The sequence below is a fragment of the Furipterus horrens genome, unplaced genomic scaffold (genome assembly GCF_987537825.1).
Source record: "Furipterus horrens unplaced genomic scaffold, mFurHor1.1.pri manual_scaffold_4, whole genome shotgun sequence".
NCBI lineage: Eukaryota > Metazoa > Chordata > Mammalia > Chiroptera > Furipteridae > Furipterus > Furipterus horrens.
Window position 1 is genome coordinate 119,408,704 of NW_028327174.1, and position 13,297 is coordinate 119,422,000.

The 13,297-nt window shown below is 43.6% G+C and overlaps 1 protein-coding gene across 2 annotated transcripts in view; it reads left to right on the forward strand.

Moving 5' to 3' along the window:
* The first annotated feature begins 631 nt into the window (after positions 1–631).
* SHC3 (SHC adaptor protein 3) overlaps positions 632–13,297 on the forward strand; it is a 255,280-nt gene continuing 242,614 nt past the window's right edge. For both annotated transcript variants that reach the window (XM_090273986.1, XM_090273987.1), the window contains exon 1: positions 632–1,416. In XM_090273986.1, the coding sequence (XP_090130112.1) occupies positions 961–1,416 (456 nt within the window). In that variant the 5' untranslated portion in view covers positions 632–960. The remainder of the gene's footprint in view (positions 1,417–13,297) is intronic.

The following is a 13,297-nucleotide window of genomic DNA, read 5'->3' on the forward strand; positions in this document are numbered from 1 at the left end:
CCTGGCTAAGAAAGACTGCTGCAAATTAGCAGGGGAGAGACCCTAACTGGCTCTGTGCAGAAGTCCTCATATAGGGTTTTTAAATTTTTTTTTTCTTTTTGGAACTGTATTGCCACAAAGACACTTGTCATGGCTGCTTTGCTGATTTTAAAGGAAAAAACAAAAACAAAAATACCCCAGGAAACTGGTATTTTATATTCACGTGGGAGTGAATATTCTCTTTTTTTGCTATTTAACAATCCCTGCTTACTTTCCAAATCAGAATTCACGAGGATCCGCTGGAGATCTTATTCTTTAAAAGGCTCCGTCACATTTTAACGCATCGTTGTCGGATACTTACAGGCTCACACAGATGGGCTGCCCGGGAAGAGAAAACCCTAGCATAGAATAATGGGTTTCAGAAAGTTCCTCTGATCATGGGAAGAAACTGGATTTACCTCTGGCATAGGAGGTGAAAAATGGAAGGTTAGGAGGAAATAGCTGGGAAAGTAGAAAAAAGAAATTTGAGAATTGATTGGCTCTAGTGTGCTGTTAGTGGGTGTATGGTGTATGTAGTCCCCCCCACCCCCACCCCCTCCCCCCCCTTTTTTTTCTGCTACAGGAAGTGATTTGCAGCGCTCACCGAGCCTTTGTTGGAAAGGGTCTCCTCTCGGAGTGAGTCATGCTTTTGCTGTGAGCAGCCCCAAGCAGCAAGCTGGCCGCTCATCAGAGGAAACTATGACTTTTGCAAAGCAAGCATGCCGCCCTCGGCAGCCTCATCCCGGGCCCGGGCTGCGCGGCCGCAGCGGCTCAGGGTGTTAGAGGAGGGAGGCCGACGTCCCCGCCCGCTCCCCCAACCCGCTCGCCCTCTGGGCCGCTGAGTCTGCCCCGGGGACCGCGGCTCGCCTGCTATGCGCGGCACCCCGCGCCCGCGCCCGCACCTGCAGCGCCCGGGTGGATGCGGCGAGCCCACGGAGGGGCATGCTTCCACGCACCAAGTACAACCGCTTCAGGAATGACTCGGTGACATCGGTCGATGACCTTCTGCACAACCTGTCGGTGAGCAACGGCGGCAAGGTCTCGGCAGCGCGCGCAGCCCCGGCAGCGGCCCGCTACCTGGTGTCTGGAGACGCGCTGCGCAGGGCGCCCGACGATGGCTCGGGCAGCCTGGGTCACCTGCTCCACAAGGTGTCCCACCTGAAACTCTGCAGCTCGGGTCTCCGCGGCCTGTCTGCGGCCAGGGAGCGGGCGGGTGCACGGCTTTCGGGCAGCTGCAGCTCGCCCAGCCTAGCTGCCCAGGACAGCAGAGCGCCCCCAGGCCCCAGCGCCCCGGCCATGCGCGCCTCCAGGAAGGGTCGACCCGGTGATGAGCCTCCAACCCGCGCAGGCCCCTCTAATGACCAGGTGCTGGGAGCCGGAGTCACCTACGTCGTCAAGGTGCGTGTGGGTTCGGGCCACCGGGGGTGGGGGGAAAGCTCGGATGCAGGCTTGTCCGCTAGGATGGGTCGCCTTGCAGGCCACGAGGTGCGCAGCCCTTCGCAGCCAGCTCTCCTGGCAGCCGGGACAGGGCACCACAAATGCGACCTTTGCAAATCAGTTGGGAGAAGGTTTAAAAACGGTGACTTCACTCTGTCCTGGTTTCCTTTAGCTCCACTTTGACATGCCTTCGCCTACTCGCTTTGCCATATGTTTGGCCAGTGCCTCTCAGACATGGGGCCCTATACCTGGCAAATGTGCGTCAAGCCTTCTCAGGACACACTGAACACACTTGAAAGAACTGGGCAGCCCCTTGATGCAAAATGCAGGTGGCTGCACTACTTCCGCTGCGTTTGCCCCAGGCACAGTGTGGGTGGTCTCCTTTCCCCACAGCGAGAAGCTCCCGCTCCTGGTCGCGCAGGCCGAATGCTGCCTTGCTTTACGTAAGACAGGCTACACTTTATTACCCAGCAAGGTTTCCTTTGGTGTCTACCTTTCATTCTACACCTACAGGTTTTGGTTTACAGCAGCAGGAGGAGAACTTGGGACCGGGCCCCCAACCCCAGCCTTCCAGTTCAACAAACGAAGGGGGCTGAGCTGGGGACATCTGGAATCACAATCTAGAAAGGAGATTTTTTTCCTCCAACACAAAGAATTATAAAATCATGCCTGATGTGGTCTATAAAATTCCTCCCTTGTGCAAATATTTTGTGATATTTAAGTAACAGATACCCAGCAGTGACCAAGTGCCCTGGCCCACTTTCTGTCCTGCCTTCAGGAACCAGGAGGCCACCACAGCCTGGCCTGCAGCCTGGCAGATCTCCCCCAGACCAGGGGGATGGGTTAGAGGTGCCTTATTTAGGTCTGGTCACCCCAAGCATGACTTTTTATTTTTATTTTTTAAAATAGACACAAATCTATTCCCACTGTGTTGTCGATTAAGAAACCTGCAGAACACCCGGTCTGTATATATTGGCTATAGATCCAGTTAAAAAATTCAGCAGATCATATCTTTAGGTACAATGTTGTACTTTGGTAATTTGGGAACCAAAATATTAAAAGAAACAGTTATGTGGATTATCTTCAACTAAAAAGTACAGACAAAAGAATGTGACCCTGGGTGTTAAAAATGAGGCCTCAAAGGCTGCTTTTTATTTATATTTATCTTAGCTTGAAAATTGATTAATATGGTTTACAAAAGGGATCTAGATCAGCATAAAATATACATATCTGTTGGAATGTGTTGTAAAAGAAAATGAATATTCTTCTTGTATTTCTTCTTTAAAATACATAACCAGGAGCCAAAAACAAAAGAGAAAAACAAAACCAAACAAAGAACCCCAACAACTTTGAGGTTAAGCAGTGGTACTAGAATATATCACTTTTAGTGTGTTAATATAATTGCTATCTCAAAAAAAAAAGACTACATTTAAAATAGATACATTGACCTTGGTAAAGCTTTCAATACCTGCCATGTTGAACAAAGAGGGTACTTTTCAAATGGAGGGAAAATTCTTAAACTTTTGTCTTTAAAGTTTTCCTTTTTCAAAAAAGTCATTCAACTTGGCTTAAGTGCTTTACTCTTTCTTGCTTTATGAAGAATGAAGGCAGACATCCAGTTCTAAAGGTCAGTTAGTTGTGGCTGAGTAATGATGAACCACTAAAACAAGTCTGCCCCGCTTGTCCATACTGTTGGTGTAAAGTTGTGACATGCCAGCAGCAGCTACTCAAATAGTTGAAGATCTGGGCCTGCCTAGGGCCTTCTGGGGCTTAGGGTCACTTTGCCATGCCTCAGCTAAAGGGCTACAGTGACCTGGGGGTGCATAGCATCGCTAGGTAGTGCCCTATGCCATCCCCTGATCAATCCTCAGTCGTGAACAGTGGAGTCATGAGAACATAAGCCCAGGTTGCCCTGCAGAAATTTGAAATAACACAGTGAAGAGCAGACACTAAAGGACAATTTCTCATGCATGTGTTTGATTTATATGATCACATGGCCCTCTGTTGGTGGCCAACATCGCCCATGTTGACTTTAAAACCGTGAACATATTTTCTTGAATAATCACAAAACGAACAAAAAAAATCTTAATTTGGTCCTTTTTTTGCTGATTTGTTGTTTTGTTGGTCAGTGGCCATCCCTTAATATTACTTTATATCAATTGTAAAATACAAATGCTTAGGGTTGGGAAAGAACTTATTATTACTATTCTTTTTGACTTAAATTTATTTTTAAATTAAGGAAAACCCCCAAATTGTTTTCAGTTTCCTGGAAAATGCATGTGCTGTGAAAGTATAGATTTCACTCCTCATAGAAATACCTGCCTACAGGTAATACTAGGATATTAAACAGGTTTATTATTCAAAAACATTTCAACTCAATTACATGAAAATGGAAACTGTAAAGTATGGAAGTCTGTTAGGTTTTGATCTTTTAGCAACATGAAGCTATTTGAACAGCAGGTTGTAATTTAAATTAGTGAGGGATATACAATTTTTAAATGGATGCAGTTTCTGAGTAGCAGTAGAATTCAAAGTTCAGAGCATGTATGTTGTTCTTCATGCCATCACTTGAGCATGTGGCTGGTGACAGTGTTAGGCTATACATATGAGGAAGGCTTGACACACACAGCCTCCAGGTTTGTATTGATGTTTGAGGGCCTCATTGTAATACCTTTGAACCCCTTCACCACACCTGACACTTGGCTTTTTCTTTTGGTGACATGGAAGGGAAAGAACAAGAAAATATGCTCTAGATAGACATAAAAGAAAACTCCAGTAATGAAGAACCATGAATGTTTTAATTATAATTCCATTTTGAAATTATTTTAAATTTGGACCTGAAAGGCTGATAGAAATACAAAGTATTGATTATGCTACTGCCCACCTTCAAATTCTATTGCCCAAGAATCCAAGCTGGCTAGGATCCCAAGTGCCTGTGGGGCCTGCTGCTGGTCTTTGGCAGGTTTCTTTCTTTTCTTTTTTTCCTTTTTATTGAATTTATCGGGGTGACACTGGTTAACAAAATTTACAGGTTTTAGGTGCACAATTTTTTTTTCTCTGTGGTCTTTGGCAGGTTTCAAAGGCAATATTCAGGTGCAGCCCACCCCCCCCATACATACCACACATCCACACCCACAGGTCCACATGAGCAAGAAGTTTACGAAGAAGAGATAGACATGAACATTTGGGAGGGGGGGGTTTGTTCTTAAGGATGGCCACAGGCATAGGCAAAAAGCTGTCTGAGAGCTGGCATGGCTTGAGGTTCAGCCTGGACCCTGCCTGGTGGGAGGCAACAGTGTGGGCTGCACATGGGTAAACCATTATTAGTTCTAGGGGCTCTCAAGAGAAAGGCTCCTCCTTACATCACATCACATCACAGATTCAAAACAGGATAAGAAGTGACCACACTTAGGACTGACCTGAGTGCTGATGGCAGGAGTCCGGAGGCTGAAGTGAAAAGCAGCGTCTTCTGGTGCTTACTGTGCATCACCGTCAACATGTAGTGACAGCGTCGGTTTTGCTGGTCAGAAACCACTGGTGACGGGGCCCTCAGATTCACAATCAAAGAACTACTGAGTTATTTCCTGCTGTGCTGGATTGTTTTTGTTTTGTAACAAAGGCCTTGTTTTTACAAGAATTCTTTAAAAATTATTTTGTTTTCATTTGTGAGTCTGATGATATTTAGGGTGGTATGAATTATTTATTTATAAATGTTCTGTTGTTTTTTATAAATAGTCTTTATAAACAGTCTTTATAAACTGTACTTTAAAATTTATTCTTGCTTCAGTGTCTATAAAAATGTCTTAAATATTCTTTTTCTTAGCACTATATTCCTTTGGTAACTGCAAACAGAGGTTACACTAAAAAGTCATCAGCAAGGTTATTTCAAAGATAGCCATGATATATTATTATGATGGGATTGATTACATTTTGTTTTAATTCTAGATTTAAAAATTATTCCTTGATATGAATTAGAACTTTGAGTTGACTTTTTTCTTAAAATTATTGAAAACTCTAATAATATGGATGGCTGACATGTAAATATTGTCCGAATGGTTTGAAAAACAGTTTAAAACATTCTTTTGAGATTAATAGACAGAATTATTAATTTGATCTGGAAAGATCACATGCACACACAACACATAGACACACATACCACACACACACTACACTTACCACACACACAACACACATAATGTACAAACATATACACATGCACATACCACATACCCACAACATACACATACACTATATACACACACCACACAACACACACACATTACACATAATGACACACTACACACAACACCCACCATACACACAGTCATACACATACTACATACAACATGCAACAGAGAAACACTCCACACACAAACGTGGAAACACATACACATACAAAATACACACTACATGCCACACACACCTATGCACACCACAACACAGTATACATATATATATATATATATATATACCACACTCCCTATAACCCTACACTCCCTCCCTACACACACCACACACACCACACACACAGGTAGACAACTTGTGATGACTGAACAGTGGTTATTTTCTTTCTTGTTAGAAAATAGTAAATGTCATAGTTCCAGAAATATCTGATTATATCATTTGTTTTTTTCATATTCATGTTTAAGAGAAGATAATTTTGAAAGATAAGCTACTGATGAAACAAACATTAATCCTATAAAGAGTAACTTCTTGCTCTTCTTCCTCCCCAGTGTGTTGTCATTGAGTACATGCCATATATATATATTTTTAAGTCAGGAAGGATAGTCTCATCGTTTTTTTTTTTAAAGATTTCATTTATTTACTTATTTATTTATTTATTTTTAGAGATGGGGGTGGGAGGGAGAAAGAGGGATAGAAACATTGATTGCCTCTCATACGCCCCCCACTGGGCACCTGGCCAGCAACCCAGACAAGTGCCCTGACCAAGAATGAAACCTGTAGCCTTTCGGTTCATAGGCCGGCACTCAATCCACGGAGCCACACCAGCCAGGGTAAGCACATGTAATATTTTTGAGGAAGATATGATAAATACCATTTAAGCAAAGCTCTGGTAATGGGAAACCTGAGTAGCAGGGACCTGGAAGGAGAAAACCAGTGGCTGCTGTTCTTGTAAGCTCAAATATCCCTGCATTCAACTCAGTAGTCCCCAGCAGTGCCGTGAGGATATGGGGCAACCTCTGTGAATTCACCTTCAGAGATGATGACACTGGGCTCCCTAAGACACCTCTGAAGGCACCCCAGGTGATGGGGCTGTGAGCCTTCCCGCTGGCATGTTTTCACATTTCACTGGCCTCTGGCTTACATCAGCCTCTGCTCTTGCCCGGTGCAGCAGGTGGTAGCTTAGTGCATCAGTGGAGTCTTCGGCTGTAGGATTTTCGGATCAACCAGGCCTTGCTGCTGCTGCACAGCTTGTCTGGCAATTTCACCACCCTCCAGGGTTTCTAGCCATGATTCCAGGCTCCTGCAGGAAACTGTAGGGACACTTAGAAGTCAAAAGGAGAAGGGAGATCTGAGGTGGAGCAATGCCTCGCCCTGTCTTGGTACATGATGCCCTTGGCAGTATTGGAATATCTGAAACCCTCAAAGCCAGGGCTTTCTGAGAAAGTGATCAGAGCTCATCGTCATTGTGCTGCCCACTTTAGATTCGGAGCCATCCTGGAGTGCCATCTAAATGTCTGTTTCCTGAAGTGAAAGCCCCTCAAAGGAGCCTTTCCTTACTTCTGTTATTGAATAGGCAGAAAAGGAAGCAAAGTTTCATTCAAACTTTGTTTTATCAATTTCCATTCAATCTAATTGTTTGGCAGTGTAGATTATGGATGATGTGTTTAATACTGTTGCTTTCTGCTTTGCGAATATTAAACATCGCTAATGCCACTTGCCCCAAAAGAGACTTTCTGTTTAAAATACATGTGAAAATCACAACATGGTTCTCACTCTGTTGAGGAAAAACTGGTCCTTAACCTGGTGTTCAGCAGAGATAACACATAACCCAGGCCCCTGATGTTTTCCCCCGAAGAAAGAGTAACAGATGTTTTCACCTCTTGGGTTAAAGCAATGAAAAAGCATAACTGTTTTTAAATTTTTGTGTGTGTGTGTGTGTGTGTGTGTGGAAAAGCCCCCCCTTAGTGACAGATCACCCTTCCTGGAGATGGACACAGTCCATGCACACTTTTGGACCGCTGGTCATGCCATTATGGACCCTGAAGAGTTTACCTTCTAGAGCTTGGCACATACCCCTAATTTCTTTTTCCGATGGTCTCAATTTGGACCCTCTGAGCTTCCTCAGCAGAGAGCTGCTGCTCAGCAGGAGAGAAGCCTACCCTCAGGTATCCTGGGGAGAGGATATGTGCGTTAACAGGCGTTTTTTTCCCAACACAGAATTATTTCTATGATGTAGGAATGGTAAGAAAAAGAGCTTCGGGATGCTGGAACCCATGTCAGATTGGAACCACTCCCCCAACTCTAACTCCAGACACTGACTGTCTCTAACTTCTCTTGCTTTGCAATCCTGCATTCTTACCATATCACTCCCCTGGTCCTGTAGTAAAGCTCCATTTATAAAATGTAAACATTTTTAATGGAGATTTTAACACCCCTTTCTGCACTACTGCTTCCCTAAATCTTGTAGGGCCTAGTGGGGTCTCTTGCATCTGTGCTCAGACAGAACTCAGGTTTTTGATGAATAAGTTGCAGGTTGGGCTTCATAGCTGTTCCAAATATGGCAGAGCATGTTCAGTGTTATGTGTGCTTGAATGTCCCTGCATTCAACTTGGTAGTCCCCAGCAGTGCTGTGAGAACGTGGGGCAGCCTCTGTGATTTCTTCATCAGAGATGATGACACTGGGCTCCAGGAGACACCTCTCATGGCAGCCCCAGGTGACGGGAATGGGAGCATCCCCTGCTTGGTCTCCACTAAACCACCCTACCTCCAAGCCCAGGTGGGCCTCTAGCAACAAGACGAATCTTTTAGAAATGGGTATACTCCCAGTTGTTTTTAACATTAGTTTATTAGTCCAGGTTCTCCAGATAAACAGAAGCAGGAGAATGTACATCTATATAGAAAGAGACTTGTAAGGGATTGGCTTCCATGATTCTGAAGGCTGTTAAGCCATAGACTCTGCAGAGCAAGTCTGCAAGCTAGAGACCCAGGAAGAGCCAATATTAGGGATGAAGGCAGGGAAAAGCCCTTATCTCACCATCAGGCAGAAGTAATTCTCTTACTTGGGGGAGGGTCAGTCTTTTTATTCTATTAAGGTCTTCAACTGATTGGGTGAGGCTCACCTACACTGGGGAGGATAATCTGCTTTATTCAGTCTGTTGATCTAGCTCATCCAAAACATCCTCATAGAAACACACAGAATCGTGTTTGATCAAATATCTGGGTACCTGGTGGCTCAGTGAAGTTAATACATAAAATGAACTATCAAAAGTATATACACAAATTTTTGAAGCCCTATCTAGAGTGGCCATTAGTTGACCCCAAACACTTATGGAAACTCAGAATCCTTGGAATAACAGAGATGAGGGATAAGAAGTTAATAAATAACTGGCCTGGAATAGTCTCAGATTGCCTCATCATTCCTGTGGGTGCCAAATGGAGACACAATTAAAAATTCCTCAAACATTTGTTCACAGCTTACTTTGGGTGGACTTTGAAGTGGAGGCCTAGGGTATGAGAGAGATGAGCTATGACCCCTGCTCACAGGAGAGCTGAGAAACAGGTCTTCACAGGACTGGTGGCAAGGGTTTGTGGCTGCGGAGCACACGTGCTCGGAGTGGAGACTCCTGTGCCTCTAGGAATGTAGGTGTCACACATAATGTTATCACTGAGGTAGGAAACTTAGCCATTATATGTGCTTGTGGTACAGAATTTTAACCAGGGACAGAGGCCTAGGAGGGGAAACAGATGTTTCTAGATTAGGGTGTTCCCCACTAAAAGGGAACATCAATGAATCTTTTTTTTTTCTAATTTGTAAATAATAATTTATAGAAGCAGTTTTCTCAATTTAAGATTTCTGTCATGGATTTGTTTTAAAAAATGTTTTGATGTGTGCTTCTGTTTGTCAACCTTGAGCAAATTAGAGAAGAAGAGCGAATCAATATTACTAGGTAATGGAGGTAGCTGGGGCTGGGCCCCTTTCAGGAAGCCAGGCTTTGAGTAGAAGATCTGCGGTCAGGTGGGCAAATGGATCTGAGCCCTGGGCTAGAGGAGGTGCCGTTGAACACTTGAGTTTGTCCTGGGCTTATGTGCTGAGAAGCTCCTATCTTTTGTCCATGTCATGTGACTGCCAGAAGCCGGGGCACTGTCCAGGAATGTTGATCCTCACATGTAAGTGTCAACTTTGGTTTCCCTTTGCTCCTTCCAACCACCTCACCCCCTCAGGACACATCCAGACCATCCTTCTGGTTGGAAACACTGCTTTTTAAACAGTTGTTGTTTATGAGGCTGTTGTGGCTGCACTATCTAAAGAACTGAGCTGTGTGATTTTTCCACTGGAAATAGCAACTCCTGGGATAGATAATAATCTTGTTGGCAGAGCGTCTTATTAATTCACATAGGATGAGAAAATAAGATTCATCAAATGATGGCTCAGAGAGAGGGTTCTGAGGTTCCAGTGCCGTCCACAAGCTTTTGTCCTGTTGCCCCTGCTCTCCTGTTTATTAACTTGGTTAAGAACGCCAGGGCTGGGGTGTGCTGGCAAATGATTAACACCTGGCTCTCTAGAAAAAAAATCATAATTTGTAGTTTTTGTCAGTTTTTGTGGTGTAAATAACTACTCCCCACTGGAGGGGGAGGATGCGCAATATCTCAGCTTTGCAGAGTCTTAACTCCCAAAGTGCAGACGATAGTAAAATGTTAAGAAGTACTGTTCGTCATTCAGTGATTAGGAAGTGTTGAGTTTTGAGTATTTCTTACCTTTTTAAAACATATAATTTATTTTTATAGACCTCCTCCTTAGGTCTCTTGCACCTTAAACAGCCGTCTTCTATGCGCCCATTCTTCCCTCTCATAGCCCTTTCTTCCTCATTCACTTCTTTTCCTTATTCATGCCGACAAACAGTAAATGGCTTCTCCTGATCCATGGACAGTGTCTGGGAGAGCTTTCTCTGTGATCCTCCCCAATTATAAAATCTAAAACCTCATTTCACTTCTTTTTCCACTCTGCCCCTCTCCTGAGCACCCGGTGCTGTTGGCCCACAGCACCTTTCCCAGACCCAGCACCTGCCATGGGGAGTCTTTCCCTTTTGGTTCTGTGCTGCCCTGTTTTCTTCTTACTTCTGATTCTAGATTATTTGTGAACAGTCTTACCTCTCTATTCCTCTACTCATTAATTTATTCCTTTGATAATATGCTAATCAATTATTTAAATTAGTGTTTATTGAGTTTATTGAGTAGGCCTGTGCCAGGATATGAAGATATAGGTGAATTAAGCAGGCATGTTTTCTGCTCTTTTGGTGTCAGTGAGGGAGACAGAGGAGAGAAAAATCTAGGGACCACATTGGTGGTGGGATGCGGAAGTCAGGGATAGCTTCTCCAAAGAGGTGAAAATGGAACCCCAAATGGTGAGTGGAAATTATCTACAAAGAGGGGTGGAATAGGTGTATGAATATGTTAGTTCATGAGTTTGTGTGTTTGAGGCCAATTCTAGGAGGAGGGGAATGAAACTGAGAGTGTCCAGTGTGGCTGGCATATACTGTTAGGGGGAGTCTGATGGGGGTGAAGTCCTAAGTGGAAGATTTATTCCAGGTAAATGCAGTGGGAAGTACTGGAGAGTTTCTGAAAGATACTTCTATCTTCTGTGTGGAGAAGAGCTGGGAAAGGCAGGAATGAAAGTAAAGGGAATTAAGAGACAATTAGTAAAGATATTGGTGGCTTGGACCAGTGTGATGGGCCAAAGGCCAGTGGCTTACATTGAGCTTACATCTGTATCTCTTCTTGTCTGTACAACACATCCACTCACTGTTTCATAGGCCCCATGAGTGAAGCATGTCTCAAAGTGATTCACGACCTTCTCCACCTTCATTCTGTTCTTTAGTTCATGTCGCTGTTCACCCCCTTCCAAAATTTGAGACTGTAGAGCCACCTTTGAGAATACCTCCTTTCCCTAAACCCATTAAATTTGTTCAATCACTAAACTCATTTTTAATCAACAGAGTGTCAAATCTTCCTTCTTTCCCTCTTGTTTTGTCCTGATTCATGCTTTCATCATGTCTTGCTGTGATTATTATAATAAACTAAGGTCTTCAGATTATTGCTTTGGGAGAGACTCTTCTTTTTAAATTTGATAAAGAGTATTATATAGTTTTACTGAAATGTGTCAAATAAAGTTTTCCCTCAACTCCCCTCCCAGTATGTCTAATTTCCCTCCTCTCAGAGATAATAATCCTCAACTATCCACTATTTATACTTCCAGATGCACATACATATACTTTTTCTTTTTATTCCTTTTATCTTTTTTCTTCTTTCTGTTACACAAAGCAAAATGTTGTACATATAGACTTCTGGTCAAGATGGAGGCATAAGTAGACAAGCTCTGCATCCTTGCACAACCATAAGAAGGATCACAACTAAGCTCAAAACAAAAAATACCCGTAACTGCCATAAAAATGAACTGTATGGAAGTTCAACAACTAAAGATTTAAGGAAGCCATATTCTTTCAGATGTGTAGGAGGGGAGGATATGGGGAGCCTGGGCAGAGAGGATGTGGTGTGGTGGCAGCGAGGCAGTGGCGGTGAGGCAGTGGAACTGGTGGTCCCACATTCATGAGTGGTGGATAAAAATTGGGAGGGTTACCTGGGGAGCGAGCGATCCCAGCACCAGGCCAGACTGCACAGCCCAGGGTTCCAGCACTGAGAAGATAAAGCCTCATAACTCTGGCTGTAAAAACCAGTGGGGGTTGGGGTGGCAGAAGAAAATGCTGGTCTCTCAGGAGAGTCCATTTAAAGGGCCTGCACAGTCCTAGAATGTACACAAACCCATCCACTCTCGGAACCACCAACAGGGCAACAGCTAGAGGGGTGACAGTCACATATAGGAAGGGGGTGAAGTGACTGGAAACAGGGCGAGTGCCAAGCAAGTCTCCAGCAGCCAAGCAGTGGCATTGTCCCCTCTCCAACCCCTCCCCCACATACAGAGCCACAACGTAGTGAAGTGGGTTTCTCTACCCTGGCAATTACTTAAGGCTCCGCCCCATACAATGTAACAGATGTGCCAAGACAAGGAGGGAGTCAAAGCAGCTTTACCTAATACACAGAAATAAACAGAAGGAGGCTGCCAAAGTGAGGAAACAAAGAAACATGGCTCAAATGAAAGAATAGAATAAAACCCCAGAAACAAAGTTAAGCAAAACACAGCTAATCTATCAGATGCAGAGTTCAAAACACTGGTGATAAGGATGCTCAGAGAACTCACTGAGTACAGCAAAAGCATAAGGGAAGAAATGAAGGCTTTGATAAGTGAAATAAAGAAAAATCCACAGGGAACCAACAGTGAAGGGAAGAAAGCTGAGGTTCAAATCAATTATAAAATAAAACAAAACCAAATTAAAACAAAACAAAAAAAACATAATACATAAATTGCTCTGTGACTTGCTCTTTCACTTAGTATGCCTTGGAAGACTTTCAAATTACTAACTATAATTCTGTTACATTCCTTTTGGCATTTGCTTAATATTCAAGTTATGGATGTGCTAATAGTCATTTAAACAATTCCTTATTATTAGACATGGAGAGATAGTTTCCAATTTCTCACAGTTAATAAAATAATGAACATTATTCTACATGAATCTTTCCATTTGGGCAAATATTTTTGCTTTTT